At 40.2% G+C, this 22,647-nt stretch overlaps 1 protein-coding gene across 3 annotated transcripts in view; it reads right to left on the reverse strand.

Moving 5' to 3' along the window:
* The window catches only part of fsip1 (fibrous sheath interacting protein 1), a 450,012-nt gene extending 427,767 nt beyond the window's left edge, over positions 1–22,245 (reverse strand). For 2 of the 3 annotated variants that reach the window (XM_039742012.1, XM_039742010.1), the window contains exons 1-3: positions 22,149–22,245; positions 16,655–16,828; positions 1,042–1,186 (exon numbers count right to left, since the gene is read on the reverse strand). In XM_039742012.1, coding sequence (XP_039597946.1) covers positions 1,042–1,186; positions 16,655–16,822 — 313 coding nt within the window. In that variant the 5' untranslated portion in view covers positions 16,823–16,828; positions 22,149–22,245. Of the gene's footprint in view, positions 1–1,041; positions 1,187–16,654; positions 16,829–20,000; positions 20,068–22,148 lie in introns of all 3 variants that reach the window. The other variant, XM_039742011.1, reaches the window with a different exon arrangement.
* Between the last annotated feature and the right edge of the window lie 402 nt (positions 22,246–22,647).

The raw sequence follows: 22,647 nt of genomic DNA on the forward strand, positions 1-22,647 counted from the left end.
TTGCATTTTGTTTTTAACTCTTTTGCGCTCCGACATGTTTCTTCTGATGCACATGAATTTCCCTTTACAGCTAAATAAAGAGTGCATCAATCTATGACATGACCATAATGGGCATTTCCCATAGTAATGCAAAACACACCCAGCCAATAACAGTAATGGAACCACATCTTAAGAAAGCTACTCCATGGCTTTATTACAAGAAATTTAAATCTTGTTCACACCATGGCTGAACTCCCATTAGTAGCACTATTATAAAATGTATTATTACTGTATATACTCGCGTATAAGTCGGGTCTTGAAACCTGAAAAATCGATCATAAAAATCAGTCCCTGACTTATACGCCCGTTCAAAAATATGACACTTATTTTTTTTCTCCCCATCTTCTTGCTTCCTCCAATCACGCACCAGTTTCTCAGACACATCGAATTTTGTTGCAGCAGCGCAGTTACCAATTTCTTTTGCCACTTCAATGATGTTTAATTTAAAACCAGCTTCATATTTTTTTCTGATTGAATGTTCCATCATAGACAAGGGATATTCTCACAACCTAAAGGTGTATGAGGTTGTGAGATACAAAAAACACAAAACAGTGCAAACGTCGCTTCGGAACAGTTTGGGTATTACCGTGTGGTCATGTAGGCACAATACATAGAAGGGAAAAAAGAAAAAAAAAAAAAGCAGTGTGCTCTGTGGTTACTCTCTCAGGTGGGCATTAGCATATCATAATCTGAATCTAATTGAATCAATAGTGTGAGTTTTCCGCATTCAACTTCTACGACCAACATTATAAAATATGGGAAATAATACAGTAAAAATCAAGCCCCGAATTATCAATGACAGAACTTAAATGTGAGTATATACAGTATTATTATTATATTAATAGGAGTACCACTTATCATTTGCATGGAACCCTCCTGCTGCTTTTTTGATATTTCTTTACATATTTCAATTATGTACAGACATGGCTTTCAGCCCGATTTTGGGAGGCGAGACAGTCATTTACCAGAATGTGATTCTCTGAATATGAGTATTTCACCTACCTGTTGTTGGCTGCAGAATTTGCGCTTGTGCCAAATCATGCTTATGAGGTGTAGAAGTTCCTCCAGTTTTGCATGTTTGCCCACTTTTCTCGGAGTCTGATGATTCAGGGGAAGTGCAGACATCCTCCAGTTCAACAGAGCCATTCTGTAAGAAAGAGCTTGTCAAATGTACTTACTGCTGGAGTTTGCAAACTTTAAAAACAAAGGGTCATTAATAGACGTCCGTCAACAATACTAGGATGGACCATGATGTCGTCCCCATTTTCCAATAACTTATTTAAGTACAATCTAGATCATTCAGGCAGATGTGGAATCCCTGAAAGTGAAGATGATATGGTACCTACGAAATTATGTTTTATTGTTTATCTATGCAGGGCTTTGCATGCAATTGTAATGCATCTGTGTAGCCTTGGATGATACAATCAAAATTTGGTGTGAAATCAAAGCATACTTAAAATTGTTATATGAAATGACACCAGTCAAGAAGGTGCATTGGGTCAAGTCTGCAGTTTCACTGACTTCTGTTACAAGTACATGGGAAGCCTAGGTAAAGGAACTCGGTTTCATACAAACTGCACTTCCTTTCGGTTAAAGCCAACATTGAATGTTGGCACTCCTTACCCTATCAACTGCAGCTCATCCCCCTCTCCCTTTATTTTACTTCCTTCAATTTCTAGTTTAGAAAGAAGAAAAAAAAAATCATGTCCTTCAGCTGTATAAATCTCTCTGTCTCTCTAATGTCTGTCCAATTTTCAGCAAAGAACCACTTAATGGATTTAGATTGGGTTTTTTTCTATAATTTATTTGAACATTTCGGTTAATTTTGCGACTTCTCTCATTGCACTAAGTACCATAGTTTGGTTGCTTGCAGTGATTTATTCGTGATAATCCGAGACAGAGGCTGTGGGCCAGGGGTGGGGTTGGGGAAAGCGTGACATTAGGAGTCGGGAGCCAGGCAGGGGCCTTCTCACTCATGTGCCAGCCTCCGTTCAAGCTGGTGTACCTCTCGCCACGTGTTGAAATGTACCTTGGCTCTGCTTAGCTAGTGATACCCGTTTGTTTAGTGATTTCAAAAGTTTTTCCTGTTTCTCTACTACACAGGCAGAGCCATGGGGGACAGCTAGTAAAATATAAAGTTAAAAGAGTAGTACCAGATTTTAGTTCAAACACATGTCCTTGGAGATACATAGCAATGCACATCTCCCAAGATAAATCTGTGGTGTGACAGGCTACCAGTCTTGCCACCTTCTGACGGCCTAAGAGGACGCAAGAAAAAGGCAATACAAGAATTGGTCCTAGTTCAACCAAGACTGATATAGAACATCTTGTAATAGGGAGACTTCTCCTAGTGTCAGTGGGGGGAAAACATCCAACAAGGGGCAATATTACCTTTATGGGTGTAGGATGCCATTAAGGTCGCAATGGTATAAATGAGTCTATAGCAGCCATGTTTCAGTTTATATGTTGTTACAGGCTACTAAGACTGCCTTCAGACTACAGTTAAAAAGTAATTCAACTAGTCTATTCAATTTTAAAAATGATTATCAATGCCTAGCAATAAATTGCAAATTAGTCAGTCAGTCATTCTTCAACTCACTATATCCTAACACAGGGTCACAGGGGTCTGCTGGAGCCAACCCCAGCCAGCGCAAGGCAGGAACAAATCCCTGGGCAGGGCGCCAACCCACCGCAGGGCACACATACACACCCCACACGCCAAGCACACACTAGGGACAATTTAGAATCGCCAGTGCACCTAACCTGCATGTTTTTGAACTGTAGGAGGAAACCAGAACACCCAGAGGAAACCCACACAGACATGGGGAGAACATGCAAACTCCACGCTGGGAGGACCCAGAAAGCGAACCCAGGACTTGCTGCGAGGCAGCAAATTGATTTCAAATTAATAAAAGATAATTCAGCATACACATACGGCATAATAGACAACCATGAACAGCAGCTAAATGCGTACTGCTGATATGCTAACTTCAAATCGTTTCAGATTGTTTAAAGTGCATCTGTAAATTCATCACTTCACAACAGCAGGTGCTAAAAGATGTCCAATGTGGAATCATCACAGCTGGATCTGCTTGAGGAAACCTGTGGACATGATACAAGAGTCAGGACTGCAACAATGGGGTTTATTAGGTTTATAATTTCAGGATGTTAAGGGGGACACTCAATTACTTATATCAATGTCTGTATGCAGGATTCCTTAGGAAAAAAATACACATTTGAGGCACAAGATATCAGAAAATATATACTGTAGCAATTGAGCTGGATTGGCAAGCTTTTTTTTCTTTTCTTTTTTCATTTCCATAAAGCAAGGATGTAAAACTCGGTTCCTGCAGGGCTACAGGTTTTCAGTCCATCCACTTTCTCCATTATTTACCAATTACTAATTATAAAAATATAAAGGGAAGGTAGGTTTTATTACAACTAAATAAAAAGGCAACACTGCTTTGAAGGCAAAACACAACAAGTAAGACAATAAAGCCTGTTATCCCATTTCATAGCACTTTTAAAAGATAATGTTTTTCAGTTCAGGGACATTATTTGGCTTTGTAACCTGTAGTTGAACCTGTTGAACTCTCATGCACACTCCACCCAATTCCAAGTTCACCAGAGCAATGGCCACTGGCATTTTTATACCCAATCACTGGACCAGAGAGCTAGCTCTCTGTAGCTGTGCTGCAGCCGCCCATAGGAAGGCTGCTCGCATCATGAAGGTGATGGGGGAAAGCCCTCGGGAACCCCATCCCCGGCAGAGTCGAAACCGTTGGAGAGCCAATAGGGTCAGGTTGTTTGGGGATCGGAACTGGTGCAGTGCTGAGTCACCTGCTGCACGGCAGCACTCGGGTCCCAATTTGAGGCGGCCTCTGCTGTCGGAGGAGCTGCGTAAACTCTGCATTTCAGTGGTGGCACTCTCTGAGGTGCGCAGACCGGGGACTGGCCAGATCTCTGTAGGTGGATACAAATTTTATTCGTCTGGTCGGTTTGATGGCTGTCATACTCATGGAGTAGCTGTTGTTGTAGCGGACTGGCTTCTTCCAATGGTGTCCGATGTCACTCCTTTCAACAAGCGTATTATGGGACTCATATTACGGCACTCCCTGGGTGCCTTGTCTGTTGTCTCAGTGTATGCTCTGACTGCAGTGAGTGATGTCTCTGCGAAGGAGGCATTTTATTCACAGCTTCGCTCGGTGGTTGATGTGTACTCACAAGGTGACACTCCTCTGGTCATGGGTGACTTCAATGCAGCCACTGGCACTGACAGGGCAGGCTATGAGGATTGTCTCGGTCCCCATGGGTCTGGTGACCAAGGTGAAAGTGGTTCCATGTTCCTTGACTTTGCAAAAGTTAAGGGGCTGTGAATCACTAGATCCTGGTTCCAGTGCCCTGAACAACATCGTTGGACTTGGTACTCCAATACTGGTGGTGCTGTGAAGGAGATCGCTCACATCCTCGTGGGCAGACACTGGAGGCTCTTGCAAAACTGGGATAACCTTGCAGATGGAGGAGTACAAGAGCAGGAGTTTATAGAAGTAATCAGTGAATGTTTTTTAACACAGCGTGTTAAAGCACCAACACGGGGTGAAGCCTGTCTGGATTTAGTATTTTTTAATAATCAGGATAGAATTGAGGGTGTAGAGGAGATTGAACCACTAGGGTCAAGTGACCATAATGTAATACAATTCTCAGTATTTTGTAAGAGTGCAGATGCAAAGACTAAAATTGTTAAGTTGAACTTTGGTAGGGCTAATTTTGAACAGATGTGACAATGTCTAAGTAGGATACACTGGGATAAGCTTTTAAGTGTGAAGACAGTTGAGGAGCAGTGGAACAGGTTTAAAAATGTTTTACATGTAATGCAGGACAGATTCATACCTAAATTTAGAATTAATTGGAAACTAAAAAAACTCCACGGTGGAATAATAAAGATTTAAAAAAGAAGTTGCAAAGGAAAAAACTGCTTTATAAAGGCATATAAGACTAATGACTGCAAAATGAATCGTAGAGTGTATTAGAACATGAGGTCAACCATTAAGAAGGATATCAGGGAGGCTAAAAGACAGTTGGAAAGGAATATAGCAGATAAGGCGAAAGAAGGCTAAGAGATTCTTTCAGTATTTTAGTGGTAAAAGAACAGTTAAGGAGGAGGTCAATTGCATCAGGAATAGTAAAGGGGAATTAAAAGATACAGACAGTGAAATAGCAGATGCCCTAAACTTACATTTTTCTGAGGTGTTTACAAGTGAGCAAGTGGATAACCTCCCAGAGGTAAACGCGACTACTAAGGAGGTACTGAGGGATTTGGAAATTTTAGAGGGAGAAGTGCTGCTCAGATTAAATAAGATGAAATCAAACAAATCACCAGGGGCCTCATGTTAACGCCATGCGTAGAACTCACACTATAACATGGCGTAAGCACAAAAGCTGAAATGTGCTTACGCACAGAAAAATCCAGATGCAGGAATCTGTGCGTACTCCAACTTCCACGTTCTTCTGCTACATAAATCCCGATCAGTGTGAAAAGTAACCCTTGTGCACGCACTTTATGTAACGCCCCAACTCCTCCCAGAATTACGCCTCTTTGAATATGCAAATCAATATAAATCGCCCTTAAGCTCAGCCTTCTGGGAAAAGAGAATGGGAAAAGCACGGGGGAAAATAAGAATTTCAGTGAATACCAAGTGGAGGCAAAGGAAAAACATACTATTTGTTCAAATAAATCGTGGTATAATCAATAAAAGGAAGTTGATCGAGTGACATAGCATGTAGGAGAAACTTGAAAGCTCACGTTCACAAAATCGCACAGTGCCAGAAATAAAAAAGAAGTCACATATCAAAGTCGCCGTGAAAAGCCGAGTTGTAGCCCACTGTCTTGAGTGTCATATGAAAGCTTATTAGGGTACAGAGGAAAAAAAAGGCACACAGTGGGGAAAAAGCACGAAATGTCAACTTCAATCTCGACATTTCCACTTTAATCACGTAGTTTATTTTGCCATTAAAGTAAAACATCATAAACTTCATCTTAAAATTGTTTAATTAACCAGTTTCTCAAATCACATCGTAATTAAAGCAGCACGTTAAATGCTTTGTTTTGTATTTGATCTTCTATGTGCCTATGTGTGTGAATCACTACTTGCTTCTTAAACCGGCTCTCTTCTTCCAACTGGATACAGAATCCATTACATTCATGATATTATAGCTCTCTGAATAACTAAAATACTGAGATGTATACGTGATATCATTTTCATGATGATAGGAGTTAAAGCACGTTATTAAACATGTGTTTCACTTCAATGAAATAATTTATTGCAGCAGTACTCAGGGGCGGCTCTAGGCTTGTGGTGGCACTGGGCAGAGGAAGAATCGGTGGCTCCTTCGCCCGCCAATGTCAATAAGGTAGCTTATGCACGGTGGATGGCCATGTCCGTTGCAGACACTGCATAGCCGCCTCGTGCTCATGACACAAGCATTTAACTTTTGCCGAAATTTGTCGCTGCGTTTTTAGCTGTGTTCTTATTTTCTCTTTCTGTTTTATATTCAATATATATTGGTGTAGCCGTCACTGCAGTCAGTGGTTTTCTTTCCCCAAGTAACCGATCGCCACACAATCAGCTCTGTAATAGAGGTTAACCATCTGTAAGCTTAGCGCCGATTCTTCAAAACGTTTAAGGAACATTGAAATATCTTCGCAGTACATGTTTAATTATTCTATCCTTAACGACACTCCCAGTGAAGAATATAGATTATTTAAATGAAGTTAAAGTTTTATCTGTAAAATTTAATAAACATATTTTGCTGCATTTCACCTTAAAAATGATATCGTCATTATATGTAAATACGCGCTTAATAAAGTGGCTCAGGTTGTGCGATATTATAACTATAGTGCAAGTTTACAGTGGGGTAATTGTACTTATAAGTACAAACAGTTCAATAAGGTGCAATTGACTGAGTGCATTTAAAGTTCTTGGGATGAAACTGTTTCTGAACCGCGAAGTCTGTACAGGAAAGGCTTTAAAACGTTTTGCAGTGGCTGAGACAGCGTGTACGTGAAACTGTATACCGATAATTCTCTTTCCGATCAGCTGCTGCTGTGATTCACACTCAGATACAGTGATATAAATACTCTGAGTGGTGCAGTGAGAGTAATATGGAAAAAGTTGATCCGCTGTAGCAACTCCTAACGGGAGGAGCTGAAAGAAGAAGAAGAAGGAGAAGTGAGAGTAACAACGCTAAAGCAGTTATGGTATTTGGAATACTATGGCTGGTCCCTGGACCATTATATTGTTACAAGTTAATTACAATCAGACGCGTTACACTAATAAACAATATGCGGTTAGTTTCAGTGTATTTATAAAGCCGCGTCAGGAAAATAATGAGTAACCACACAGGAACAGTAGCACAGCTTTGACGCGCCAGTCTGCAAAACCGAGCGGAGAAATTGCGTACGACAAGGTATGAGGTACCATGGAAAAGTGCGTGGCTTTACGCCATGTGTAGGTTTTATACATCATGATTTGAATGTGGAAAAGTTCTTGCGCAACATTTCTGTGCGTACGCAACTTTTATACATGAGGCCCCAGGACCACATAATATTTATCCTCGTGTTCTTAAGGAGGCTAGTGAGTACATATATAAAACACTGGAGAGATTCTGGACTGGAAAATGGCAAATATCATCCCATTATATAAAAAGGGTGACAGGGCAGATCCAAAAAACTATAGGCCAATAAGCTTAACATGGAAGGAATTATTAAGGATAAGATTAAGCAACACATGGCAAGGACAGGAGTTATTCTGAACAGTCAGCATGGGTTCAGAAGAGGGAGGTCGCGTTTTACTAACATGCTGGAATTCTATAAGGAGGCAACAAAAGGATACGATCAAAGTAGAGCCTATGATATTATTTATCTGGACTTTCAGAAAATATTTGATAAGGTGTCACATGAGCGGTTGGGCATCAAATTAAAAGAAGTGGGAGTTCAGGTTGATGTTTTTAGATGGTTGCAGAATTGGCTCAGAAACAGGAAGCAGAGGGTGATGGTGCGAGGAACCTCATCAGAATTAGCCGATGTTAAGAATGGTGTTCCACAGGGGTCAATGCTAGGGCCGCTGCTATTTTTAATATATATATATATATATATATATATATATATATATATATATATATATATATATATATATATATATATATATATAAATGATTTAGATAGGAATATAAGTAACAAGCTGGTTAAGTTTGCAGATGATACCAAGAAAGGTGGATTAGCAGATAATTTGAAATCCGTTATATCATCGTTATACCGTGTTTGGAGTACAAGTCAAAGGAGGTTATGCTCAAACTTTATAATGCACTAGTGAGGCCTCATCTTGGGTACAGTGTGCAGTTTTGGTCTCCAGGCTACAAAAAGGACATAGCAGCGGTAGAAAAGGTCCAGAGATGAGCAACTAGGCTGATTCCAGGGCAACAGGGATTGAATTATGAGGAAAGATTAAAAGAGCTGAGCCTTTACAGTTTAAGTAAAAGAAGATTAAGAGGTGACATGATTAAAGTGTTTAAAATTATGAAGGGAATTAGTACAGTGGATCGAGACTTATTTTAAAATGAGTTCATCAAGAACATGGGGACACAGTTGGAAACCTAAGGGTAAATTTCGCATAAACATTAGGAAGTTTTTCTTTACACAAAGAACGATAGACACTTGGAATAAGCTAACAAGTAGTGTGGTAGACAGTAAGACGTTAGGGACTTTCAAAACTCGACTTGATGTTTTCTTGAAAGAAATAAGTGGATAGGACTGGCGAGCTTTGTTGGGCTGAATGGCCTGTTCTCGTCTAGAGTGTTCTAATGTTCTAAAACTGCAGAGTCTACAGAAGCGCCCAATTTGTGAATTCTGACCACAGACTTGTTGTTGCTACTCTTAGGATCCAGCTTAGGTCCAGTAGGTTACCACCTACAGTACGATGAAAAGACCAGGCTGTTTCTAATGAGTTGCATGCAGTTTGTGTGAGGAACTTTCAGATTTGGGTATGACTGCCGATCCTAATATGATGTGGGAGACCTTCTGTGACAAGACCCTGAAGGTTGCTGAGGGTTGTGTTGGTGTTACCGGGTTTTCCCAGAAGGAGTTGTTTCATCTCACAGGGCACCCTAGATATCATCGTGAGGGGTCGCAGTGCACGGCTCAATGGCAACTCTGGTCTGTACCAGGAACTGAGAAGGACGGCTGCGAGGGCTCTAAGAGCAGATAAAGAGGCATTTGTTAGTGAAATCTGTGAGCAAGTGACACACCATCTGTGGTCTAGCGACCCACGTCCTGCTTACAGAGGAATCGAAGATTACGCACATCTGAATCTGTTCCTCGGAGAGTCGCAGTCAGGGCTGCTGATGGAACGGTCCTTACGGATGACGCTGCAGTTGTGACCCGCTGGGCTAGCTACTTTGAGCAGTTGTTCAAAGCTGATCCTCTGGCTAGGACGTTGGATATCTCTGGGTCCACAGTTCTTGAGGCTGGTCCTCCAATTAGCTGTGAACCACCCAATCTCACTGAGATTACACAGATGGTGAACCAGGTGGAAGGTTGCAGGGATCTGTGGCATCCGGGGTGAACTTCTCCAGGCTGGTGGTAAGGCTGTCCTCCTGGCACTGCAAGCAATTTTTGCTTCCTTTTGGAAGATTGGCATCATCCCAGCTGACTGGAAAACAGGACGTCATCCCTATTTGGAAAGGGAAGGGTGATCGCCTGGATTGCAGCAACTACAGGGGGATAACACTGCTCTCGGTGCCTGGTAAGTCCTTGCTAGGGTTGTCCTCAATAGGATCCGTGATCACTTGCTCACCTTCCCGCGACCAGAACAGTCTAGCTTTACGCCTAAGAAGTCTACCATCGACCACTTCCTGACATTGAGGGTTCTCATGGAGGACAAATGCGAAGATTCATGGATCTTGACTTTGCTGACGATGATGTGATCTTCGCGAAGTCAATGGAGACTCTGATCGGGGCACTGGAGAGACTGAGTGAGGAGTCCGAGTGTCTGGGCTTGCGATTGTCCTGGATAAAAACCAAGATCCAGGCCCTTAATGACCTCTTGGGCACAGCCATTAGCAGTGTGTCTGTTTGCGGAGGGAGAGTGTTGATCTTGTTGAGAGGTTTACTTACCTTGGAAGTGACATTCATGTCTCTGGTGACTCTTCCTGTGAAGTCAGTAGACGGATTAGGAGAGTATGGGGGGGTCATGAGGTCACTGGAAAGGAGTGTGTGGCGCTCCCAATATCTATGCAAAAGGACGAAGGTCCAAATGTTTAGAGTCCTGGTGCTTCCTGTCTTGCTATATGGTTGCAAGATATGGACTTTATCCAGTGACCTGAGACAAAGACTCAACTCCTTTGGTACTGTATCACTTCGAAAAATCCTTGGGTACCATTGGTTTGACTTTGTGTCAAATGAGCGGTTGCTCATGGAGTCCCAAATGAGGCACATTACCTGCATTGTAAGGGCGCATCGGTTACAGCTCTAAGGCCATGTGGCGCGTTTCCCTGAGGGTGATCTGGCTCGTAATATCCTCATTGTTGGGGTTACCAGAGTGGCTGGACCTGACCAAGGGGCCGCCTACATAACACCTGGCTGCGGCAGATAGAGGGTAATGTCTGGAGGGTGGGACTGGACCTCGTGTCTGCCTGGGGGGTTGCAGACAGGGATCCCGAGTTGTTTCGCCGTGTAGTGGGTGCAGCAACGCACTGTACCAGTGCATGCTACCCAACTCGACTTGACTGGACCACTTCCAGGCTCTTTTGTAATATCTCCAACCCTGGGGGTTGTACACCAAGAACTCCACCTTATGGGCCCATGTATCCCTGACAGACTGCTGACCCATTTCTAACCCAAGGGTGAGGTAAGCCTGCAGGGAGCTCAATAGCTGCCTACTGATACCAACACTTACAGGGCTGGGGACTTGGCACTCTTTTATTGTGCACCCCCCACCATCCAAACAATTCAAGGGATGCTTTTACCTGCATCTCTACTGGTAGGTTATGCTTGGCCTTCTGTCTGAGGACACAACTGATACAGGCCCTGTCCTCAATCACCTTTCATTGAAGAGCAGTTGGGGTGTTTGCAATCAAACTAATAAACCATTTATTTCTGGTATCAATATTAACAAAATGCCAGTATCATACCATTTTAAAAATGTTTTTTTTTTCAGTATACCACGCAACCTTAATGCCAGATAAGGTATGATTTACAGAAACACTGGATTTAAAAATGTGATGTCTTAGCTGCAGATGGACTGGAAATGCATAGCTCGTGATGTTACCACCATTACAGAATAAATGGACAGCACAGAGCATTTAATAAACATCCAAGATTGAAGCTATACAGCAATTTGTTTTTATTCAGTATTGCCTGATAAAAGTCTTATGCCTACAACCTTTGACTTCACTTGAGAATCTTTTTTGGTTTTGTCACCTGTGTATTTTGATCTTCCAGTTTTAACCTTTGCTTATACTGTGGGTAAGTGGGCTTACCTATGCTGTGAATCAGCTGAACTGCTAGTGTTTTTACTGGCATTTGAAATATTTTTTTCTTTTTTTCCCTTGCAGTAAAGGTAAACATTGATTATAAGAGCCTTTAGCCAAAACCAAAATTTTATCCAGAATTTTTAGTTAAGTGTGAAAACATGCTATAGATTTTCAATTCTTTGTTTTCTTCAAGATTTGCTCTAGCACTATGCAGTCACTGGCAATTGCTTTGCTAATTAACGACTTTTTACACAACACCAATCTTTTATGGCATCCAAAACATGTCCGTGCTGATGAAAACAAAAAATGCACAAAATGCAGGCTCATCTCAAGAAAATCCTAAAGAAAATGATTCAACAATGACATCACAAAAACATCATCATAAAATAAAGTTATTACAGTTAGGTCCATAGGTATTTGGGCAATGATACAATTTACATCATTTTGGCTCTGTCAGCCACCACAATGGAATTGAAATGAAGCAATAAAGATGTGTATGAAGTGTAGACTTAGCAGTTTTAATTGAAGGGGTTTAACAAAAATACTGTATGAGCCATTTAGAAAACACATTTTTCTATATGGTCCCCCTATTTTCAGGTTCTCAGACGTATTTGTACAAACTAACATAATCGTGAATATAACAATTATATTCAATACTTGGTTGAACGTCCTTTCCAGTCAATGACTGGAACTCATGGCCTTCTCCAAGTGCTGGGTTTCCTCCCTTCTGTTGCTTTTCCAGGACTATACTGCAGCTGTCTTCAGGTGCTGTTTGTTCATTGGACTTTCTGCCTTCAGTTTTGTCTTCAGCAAATGAAATGCATGTCCATTTCAGTTGAGGTCAGTTCACTGACTTGGCCACTGAAGAATATTCCACTTCTTTGCCCTGTAAAGCACTTGGTTTGCTGTCACAATATGTTTTGGCTCATTGTCCATCTGTACCGTGAAGTGCCGTCCTCCCAGCTTTGCAGCATTTGTCTGAATCTGAGCAGACAGTCCAACCCTGTACACTTCAGAATTTGTCCTGCTACTTCTTCCAGGAGTCATATCATCAATAAACACCAGTGACGGACTTCCAATGGCAGTCATGCATAACACTGCCTCCATCATGTTTCACAGATGATATAGTATGCTACAGTCTCCATACTGTTCTCTATCCAACATTCTGGTATATATCGATCCAATTTGTCCAAAGAAAACTATTCCAAAACTGGACTTTTTTTAAATAATTTCTGGCAAAGTCTAATCTGTTCTTCCCATGCTTGAGGCTTACCAGTGGTATGCACCTTGAGGTACACCCTCTGCCTTTACTTTCAAGTCTTCTCTTGATTTGAGGTTTTGGCAGTGACAGGTCTGCCCCCAGAGAGTGTTCTTAGTTTGATTAAGTGTTGTGAAGGGGTTCTTCTTCACCAAAGACAAAAATCTGCAGTTGTCTTCCGTGGTTGTCCAGGTCTTGTAGTGTTGCTGAGCTCACTAGTGTGTTCCTTCTCTTTACAAATGTACCAGGTGGCTGATTTGACTACTCCTACTGTTTCTATTATCTCCCTAATAGGCTTGTATTGCTTTCTTTGTCTAATGGACTGTTTTCATTTGGATGGACAGCTCTTTGGACCTCAAATTAAGAGTTCACAAAGACAACTTCCAAATGCAAATTCCACACTTGGAATCAACTGTGTAAATGCAATAATGAGGGACCTGCTCACACCTGGCTATGGAACAGTCTGTCAATCAGCTGTCCAAATACTTTGAGCACCTGAAAATGGGGGATCATGTACAAAAATGTCTGTCATTCCTAAAAGGGTCTTAAGATATTTCTGTTAAACCCTAGGAATTAATACTGAAAGCCTTCACTTCAATCATGTAATTATTTATTCATTTCAAATCCATTGTGGTGGCATACAGAGGGAAAAATATGCAAATTGTGTCACTGTCCAAAAATGTATGGCACTGACAGTAATTCCAAGAAATAAAAATAGTCACCTCATTTTCACGTGACAATGAAACAAATAACAGAATAACAGTAATCATTACCAAAACAAATCCACATATTCTTTACTGACCAGCGATGTAGAAAGGGACCCTGTTCAAGTAGAAGTATAGTTACTTAGACAAAAATTTACTTAAGTAAAAGTAACTGATATGGAAACTAATCAAGTAAAAGTTAAAAAGTACAATCTAAAAAAAAGTTTCTAAAAAAAACCCCAAAAACTACAATTTAGTTACTTTAGGAAAAAAAAAGCTAAATTAGTAAATACCCTAAATTATTCATGCTGTACTTTGGAAAGAATACACATAGCACAAATAGCAATACAATAGATTTTGTCCATCTAAAGACCTATTCATGAAATACGAGGGCAAATTAAAAAGTAAAGGCAATGTGAAAATTACATGGTAACCACAAAAAACAGAAACTGATGTAATACAACACATTTGTGATGGCTTTTGGGTATTTCAAACATGTACAGCACAACACTCTGCCATAAGTCTAGCTGAAGCCAAGGTCGAATTAACACTAACACTCCGCTGCGAGATTGCAACATTGCTGAAAAATGCACCTTAGCGAGATTTCATCGGGAAGAGGGAGTGAAAGCTGCTGAAATTCACTGCTAGATGTTGGCTTGTTTAGATCAGTAAGCTTTCTGGGTTCCCATTTTGCATCAACTTTACTGCTCCAGAAGTCATCCTGCACTATGGCATGTGCAAAATCATAGCCGATATATAAATATGCAGAAATAGCAAAGTAATTCGTCATTCTTCTTTGATGAAGAGACATTCGCCATGTCCATATGGGCTGGTTTGTCTAATGTTGATGGTCAACCAGATTGAGCTTTATCGGTGATACTTGTTCTTCCCACTTTAAACATTTCTACCCACTCAAACATAACATCAATGATGTTGTTTTCATTTCCATACTGAGCCAACAACATTCAGTGAATCACATAAGGTTTCAGTCCCTCTGCCCAAAGAAATCTCACTACGACACGTTGTTCAACAATGGTTACTCCTGATGTGGAGCATCCTGGTTCATTTGACCTCGGCTTCACCTTCACCAGTGTTTCCCAACCTCAGCCCTGGGGCACAATGTGGCTGCAGGTTTTTGCTCCAACCAGCTTCTGTTTTTAATTGGACTCCTGAGCTAATTAAGTGATGTGTTATTTCCCAAGTTCTGTGTTTTGGGAACAATATAGAAATTAGAAAACTAAGTTTGGTAAAAAAAAAAAAACAAAAAAAAAAACAAACAAAAATAGAAATATAAATATATAATAACAAGCAGGGGACTGGAAATGGGACAATATTTTCCCTGGAGCGCAGGAGGGCGGCCTCTCTAGATTGCATGGGGGTCACGGAGCTGCAAAGCTCAACCCTGTGCGAAGACAGAGTCACCGCCAGGGGGAGCCCGGACGTTGTTGGAACCCTGGATGGCAGCACTTCCGCCACACCAGGAAGTGCTGCCAGAAGAAATTCCAGGGGCACCCAGAGTGCTTCCAGGAGCTCTCCGGACAATTCCACCACACCAGTAAGTGTCGTCAGACAGAGCACCTGGAGCCCATCCGGGTCATTATAAAAGGGGTCGCCTCCCTCCAAAAGATGAGCCGGAGTTGGAAGGAAGGAGACAAAGCTTGTGAGGAGGGTGTGGAGGTCATTGAGAGGAAGAGAAAGAAAGAGACTGAGACCGTTGGCATTGTGGTGCTGTGAAATTAATAAACGCGTGCATTTTGGACATTCTGGTATCTGTCTGTCTGTGTCCGGGGGCATGCTTTTCACAGCAGTTATATTGGAATAATGTATTTTTTTCTCTTTAACATTTTCATCTCGATTTTCATTCTACTTTTCTAGGTGTTCTAATTATTTAATTAATTCATTATTTACTAATTAGTGGGTCTGACTCTAAAGTAGTTGCAGCCTTTGATTATTCAGTGTTGCTTGCCAGCGTGTCTGCTCTGCTCATTTTTAATTGTCATTAATAAGATACAAAGATGGGAAAAACCTGCACAGAGAAAGGGCAAAATATAATGAAATCAACAAAAGAGAGTAAAGCATTTAAATCTATATAGCAAAAGCAGACATATTTTTAAATGTCTTATAAATGTAAAAATTACGCTGCTGTGCTTTTTTGAATGTAGAATAAAAAAAAAAAGATAATACCAGCTAATTAAATTAGATCAGTGTTATCATGGGTGTTGTCACCGATTAGGAATCTGATTGGAATAAAACCTGCAGCCACAGTGTGCCCCCAGGACCGAGGTAACAGTGGTCTAACCTGAGCCGACCCTCTAATGTACTCATTTCTAATCCTATCAATCCTTCTTACAGTACCCCTCTCATTAAATTGGATGGCCATCAAAGACTTGTCTATAGAAAACCCAGGAGCAGGTAGACTGAGAGTTGACCGAAGTTTCCAGGCCTGTGACTTGAACATTTTTAAAGAGAAAGTCAATAATCTCACCTGTTGTCGACTGGCCATAGTTTATCAATTCATTCATTGAATCTGTTGTTAAGAGTCACGTGTTTTTAGAAATGTTACCAGGAGTACAAGATGCAGAGAAACTTAAACACAGACTCCCTAGAATCACATACTAACAAACACAACCCTTTGCATGAAACATGCCGAAAAGCATCCATCTCTTGGTGACCAGTCTGGAAGTCATCTTGTTGGATCATCAACCAAAGAATGATGGGTGGTGGCGAGATTCAGGGTCATTTATGCTGACCTACATAGATAAACCAAATTTTCATGGACTGAACTGTATGATAAAAAAAACAAAAATGTTTTCTTCTATTCACAGTCGAACACAAAAAACAGACCGAAAACTGTTTCTGAAATTAATAAGCTGAATTAAAAAAAATCATTTTAGGGCACTCAAAAACATACTTTTTTCTAAAAAAAGGGAAAACAAAGATACAATCGTAATCTAAAATAAAGCCAATACAGTACATACTAAAAAAGAAATACACACTCCCGGGCGGGAGCACATTTAGAATATCCTGATATCCTGGGCACAGCATCAAAAGTTTGGCAACTCCAACCAGTCCATTTAAGATGCACATGCTACTGTTTTTTAGTATTAATTTAAAATGGCTTTACCTCAGACTCCATTTTTTCAGGTGACAGGACTTCCAATGACCTAGAACAGGCAGAACCTGTCCTCTGTCTGTCTATTTGTCGGGAGCTTGATATGCGACTACCTGTTCGAGAGCGAGAACCTGAAGCCGGCCTTGAAATTTCATCCAAACTTCCTTTGCAAATATCCATTTGGCTCTAAGTAAAACATCAGAATGGGGTTAACATGAAATCAAGCAGACATAAGAAGATACAGACATAAATGAAAGGCCATACAAATTACCCTTAGCCACACACAGTTAAAGACCAGAAGTCCTGGGAAAATAAAGAGTATTAAAGAAACACTAAGCAGTTTCATGGGATTACAGAAAGCAACATGCTAGGATGAAACCGGCAAAAAAACAAACACATTGCTAGGACCTTTCAGTAAACATCTTATGACTCCAAATAGATACACGTGATTATGTATTAAAATATTTATGTTGATGGGCCAGCAACTCTAAGAATTGATGGTACCCTTCAAAACTCCCATAGCTGCACAAGGTTTCTCTGTATGCTTCCCAATGTGTGACTAATGAGGGCCAGACTGTGTGTCCTCTGTAGTATTCCTGTGAGTCCAAACCTCAGGACCCTCTAATATCCTGGGGGACATCAACAAGGGTAACAAATCTATCATTATCTGTCCCATCTTCACACTTTGGTGGGCAGATGGTAAACTGCTTTTAAGTGTTGTGTGTTCCCATGCTGGAGTAACATACTATCTCAGGTTGCTTATTCCCTTGTGCCCAGAGCTACCAGGATAGGTACCGACAAGTCAATCAGAAAATGGAAAGACGGACATGGAATTAACATTTCACAAAATATTACATGTACTTGCAGAATGAATCTGAAGCTAAACTCGTTTAACATATAAGAAAGACTTGTAAGTCTTAGAGGGCTCAACACTGTCTGCATCCAGACACCCAAAATGTGGATATGTTTCACTGTGCAGGATCACAAGGAATCAGTCCTCAAGTTCTTAATGCTTATGCTGACCAACTTTGTGATGTCCTCTGCCACCTGCTCAATCTGTCCCTAAGGCTTCAGAAAGTGTTGCTGCTGTGGAAAAAAATCCTGCAGTGTTCCTGTTCCAAAGGAGGCAGGCACCTCGTCACCCAATGACTACAGACCAGTGGCACTTACATATCACATCTTGAAGACCATCAAGAGGCTGGTCCTGGACAATACAATTCCTCTTGTGATAGACCACCTGGAGCAACTGCCATTTGTCTTTCAGATAAAGACTGGAGTGGAGAATGCAATTCTCGTTCTCCTCCATAAGGCTTATTCTCACCTGGACAAAGCTTACAGCACTGTGAGGAAGATGTTTTTTTGATTTCTCCAGCTCCTGCAAAACCATTCAGCCAACCCTTTTAAGGGGTAAACTCAAAAATATGCTGGTGGATTAGCCTGTGGTGTCCTGATAATAGACTATTTCTCAGGCTGACCGCAGTTTGTGAGACTCCAAGATTGTGTTTCTGATATGGATGTGAAGAACACTGGAGCACATTAAAGAACAGTCCTGTCTCCTTTTCATTTCGCTCTGTACACCTCAACCTGTAAATATAACATCCAGTCAAGTAACCTGAGAAATTCTCAGATGATTCTGCCCTTATGGGGTGAATTGATAATGGGAATGAGAAAGGAGTCAGGTGAAGAACTTTGTTTCTTGGTGGAGAAAAAAGTTTCAGTCATTTAACATCAGCAAAACCAAGGAACTGGTTATTGACTTCCTCTGGACCAAAGAGCCTCTATATCCAGTCACTGTTCAAGGAGTGGAATTAGAGGTGGTCCACTGATACAAGTACTTGGGGGTCCACATTAATAACAGGTTGGACTGGTCTCAGAACACAGAGGAACTACATAAGAAAAGGGAAAGCAGGTTCTTTTCCCAATGGAGACCGTGTTCCTTTAATGTGGAAAGTGACATCCTTAACATCATGTGCATGTCTGTGATGGCCAGTGTGCTGTGCTGTGCTGTGCTATGCTGGGCTGGTAACATCTCTTCAAGAGAGGCCCACCGAATCAACAAGCTAATTAAAAGCGTAGGCTCAGTTATAGGGTACACTCTGGACCCCCTGGAGGTTGTAGCAAAGGAGGGAATTAAAATGAAATTGAGTGTCATTATAAACAATACTGCACATCCTCTCTCTGACACTCTAACAAAGAATACTTTCAGTTAATAGAAATGTGTCAAGAAACGCTACTGGGGATCCTTAATACCAACAGCAATACATCTGTATAAATGCCTCACTGTAACTGTGACAGCCAAGTCAGAAGTTTTCTTTCTTTTGAATTTTCTTGCTTTATAGTTATCCAGTGTCTGTTCAGCCCAAAGTATATCTGTATGTTTGTATTTATTTATTTATCTAATTTCTTACTTACCTAGTGTACCTACCAATTAATGTATTTATTTACTTAAAGAGCTTCTGTAAAAACCTAAATTTCCCCCTTAGGTTAAATAAAGTTCTATCTTTCTATCCATTATGAGCGAAATTAAATTTTGTAATTATCAACAGCAGGAATTTAGCACGACTACTACAACATATACAATTTCACGTAAAATGTAAAATATTTGTGGTGGTTAGACTGGTCCTGTCTTGGATAAAATTCATACCTCAAGCAAACTGCTACAAGATTCACCTGGAACTGCACCGAGACCACCTTTTCCAAAGGATCTTGGTGTGATTGTTTTGGTCCACACCACAATGAAACTGGAATGTTCACATCTACATAAACGAAATGGACTTTACGGGAAGTTGCTACAGTTTTTGAAAAGAAACTTTGAGACTAGACATGTGAACACCTGCAGACGTACGGCAGTAATGGCATGTACACTCTTAAAAATAAAAGTGCCAGAGTAGTGCTTTAGAGTGATGCAATGGAATAAACAGTTTTGGTTCCCAAAAGACCCATCCACATTAAGGTTCCAGAAACAAACTTGATTTAGATCTGCAACAGGCTCCATAAAGTGAATAACCACAAACAGATTGTAAGAGATTTGTGAAATACCAAGGAGTTCTTGATTTTAAAAGGACTCTCGCTGCATATAATAACACAGGCTAAGTTCTGGTTTTGTTAATCTGTTAATGTCATGCTAAATAGCCTACAATACCTTAAAGATTTAGTTTTTTTTCTACATATTAGGACTTTTTTTAGAAGACAAAAAAACAACTTCATAGGCAAAAAAAAACACACCTTCCCGGAATGAAATGGTGCTTTGTTAAGCAATGGTTCTAAGAGGAACCATGCAACCCCATCAAGAACCATAAAGGGCCATTAAAGAGCCAGAATTTTTAGGAGCGTAAGAGGCATGTGACCAAATACTTACTTTAACAAACTTTACTTTGCTTCAGATGCATTTGTCCCAATACTTCTGCTCAGTTGGAATTCAGGGGCTAAACACAACAAGCACCATTTTGTCCATTATTGTTTGTTACATTTAAGATACCGCCCAAAACTAAAATCCATCATTCTGTACTTTAATCTCATATTTCTCTTTCCACCTAGGATACATATTAGATGAATATATAAAAAAAATAAACCATATCGCAACATTCTCCAAATTTCTTTTCTTTTTTGCTTCTCTAAATATATAGTATAGTGTCCCAAGGGGAAATAAAGCTTTTTACAGAAGCTCAAAAAAATATAGAAATATTAAAACAAACTACATCAACCTCACTCATACATACGCAAAAAATCACAAGAAAAGAAAAAGCTTTGGACTTGGCATTAAAAAAGCCTATTGCCATTTGTATCAAAGAGCCCCAGCGATGTTTGTTCACAAATTTCTATTCAATAATTCATTGGCTATAAGTATGAAATGCTAGGGCATTAAAGAGAGGATAAATAAGTAGACTATGTCTACTATTTATAGCATATGTATATGCAAAATAATTTGAGGAAATCAACGACAAGGGTAGTAAAGGCACAATAATGGACTATTAAGTAAACAGACATAGCCCCCTCTTCTCCTACTGTAGGCATCTATTAGTGAAATGGAACTGCATGATCTCTATTACATGCTATTTAAATGCACAGGAAAGTGCACAGAACTGAGAAAGACAGGAGCTAAGTTAACAGTGTGTGTGTAGAAAAAAGAGCACTTGCCAGATTGAGATTAACAACAGTTACACTTGACTTTCTCAGACCGAAACCAAAAAGATAGAGTAGCAGTGTGTGCCTTAACCATGTCATCAGAGAATAACTGCTGACCAGTTACCTACTATATAATGCTTTTTATAGTAAGGACAACAAAACAGCAAGGGCTATGTGGATTTACTTAACACACCATTATAATGCCGTACCTGACCTCCTCACTTATTTCCTCAAATTACGCTACACTTGCACATCTCATAAATCAAATACAAAATAACTGATGCTGCAATACTTTATATAGTTCATTTTATGACAACAAAATTAACAAAAAATACTGAATAACTTACATTATAATTTTGACCCTGGGGGCACATTTTGAGAATCTAAGGCAATGGAGATACAGTTTCTTAAAATATAATGCATGAAACTTGATCCAGACAACAGCCTCACAAAATGATCTTTAGATCATAAAATAAACAGACTGGCCACGAGTTCTTTTGAAAAAAATATTTAGTGGCACATACCCAATGTACAACAAAAAAACCCTTAAAATGTCTGACTGTATTGGGCGCCACTGAATTTGTAACATAAGCTGTGACACTACCAATAAAAGTGTTATACTAAACTACATATAGTAGATCTTGTTGAAGCACCTCCTCTGCCAACAGATTAAATTAGCATTTGAAAACCCAGTTTGACTTTGACCACTTGTAGAATCTGTATGATGCATAATTTTTTTTTTGTTTGTTTGTTTCTGATAAACAAGTCGCTTCATGAATTCGTCTTGCTATAAAAAAAAAAGTGGAGCATGCATACACCACGAAAATTATTATTCTTATGATAAAACCGGAGGGGGGACCGGGATTTTATTCCTGCCTGTGTCGCTGTGAGGAGCTTGCACATTGGCCTCTTAAATCTTGGGCGTTTTCTTTGGGTGCTTGCTGCCATCATTCAAATACGTGTATGTCGAATTGACATCGGACATAAAACTAGCCCTCTGTGTGTCAGTGCCCATTACGAACGTTGGACATCCGGGGTTGGTTCCTGCCTTCAGCTCATTGAGGTCGGGATTGGCATCTGCTCCAAACGAATGCATACTCCAAAAATGTTTGTTAGAAGCCGTTAAAAACTCGAAACAAAACACAACTCTTTAAAATGTAATCAACCCTTTAGGCATTCACCGCAAGTCAAAAGCCGACTTTGAATAAAACACAAAATAGCAAATAAACTAATGCATCTTTCTCCTGTTCGGTGTACGAAGTTAAACGAGTAAAACCGTGAACGACTTTCTTCATTGGACAGACTGGCGTTACATGCAACTCTTCATGCGGAGTGGACGCTTTACTTTGCACATTAACAAAATACAATAAAAGTACCATACCTCACAATGCAAACTCGCTCAAAACAGAATCAAGCGCGGCTGCATTCAGTTGAAAATCCGCGTGTTCCTTTATTTACCCACTGACAGCCGACACTTCCTGTATCCAAGGACGCGGGGGTAACTATTCAAACGCCATCAACTTTATCGACACACTCGCGAGTTCTTATTTAGCGTATGCGTATTATTGTTTCAGTTGTAACCGTCTTACGTAGCCGTGCAGTTGCAGTGACTGCAAGCTGTTATGCATTGAGTTGTCACGATACTAACATTTCACACTTAGATATGATACTAGCAAAAGTACTCAAAGTCTATGTCATTTTTAATACCCAAATACAGTAAATAATGTAACTCAAGAAAATTTTGATTTAAATAAAGTGCAGCTCTTGTATGCATTAAGTGTTTGCATTGATGAATACAAATAATAGAAATGTAGTCATTAAAGCATTGGAATAATTAACTACAGTACACTTTTAAAAATAATGGTTCTTTAATGGCACTT

The sequence above is a fragment of the Polypterus senegalus genome, chromosome 18, assembly GCF_016835505.1.
Source record: "Polypterus senegalus isolate Bchr_013 chromosome 18, ASM1683550v1, whole genome shotgun sequence".
Lineage (NCBI taxonomy): Eukaryota > Metazoa > Chordata > Cladistia > Polypteriformes > Polypteridae > Polypterus > Polypterus senegalus.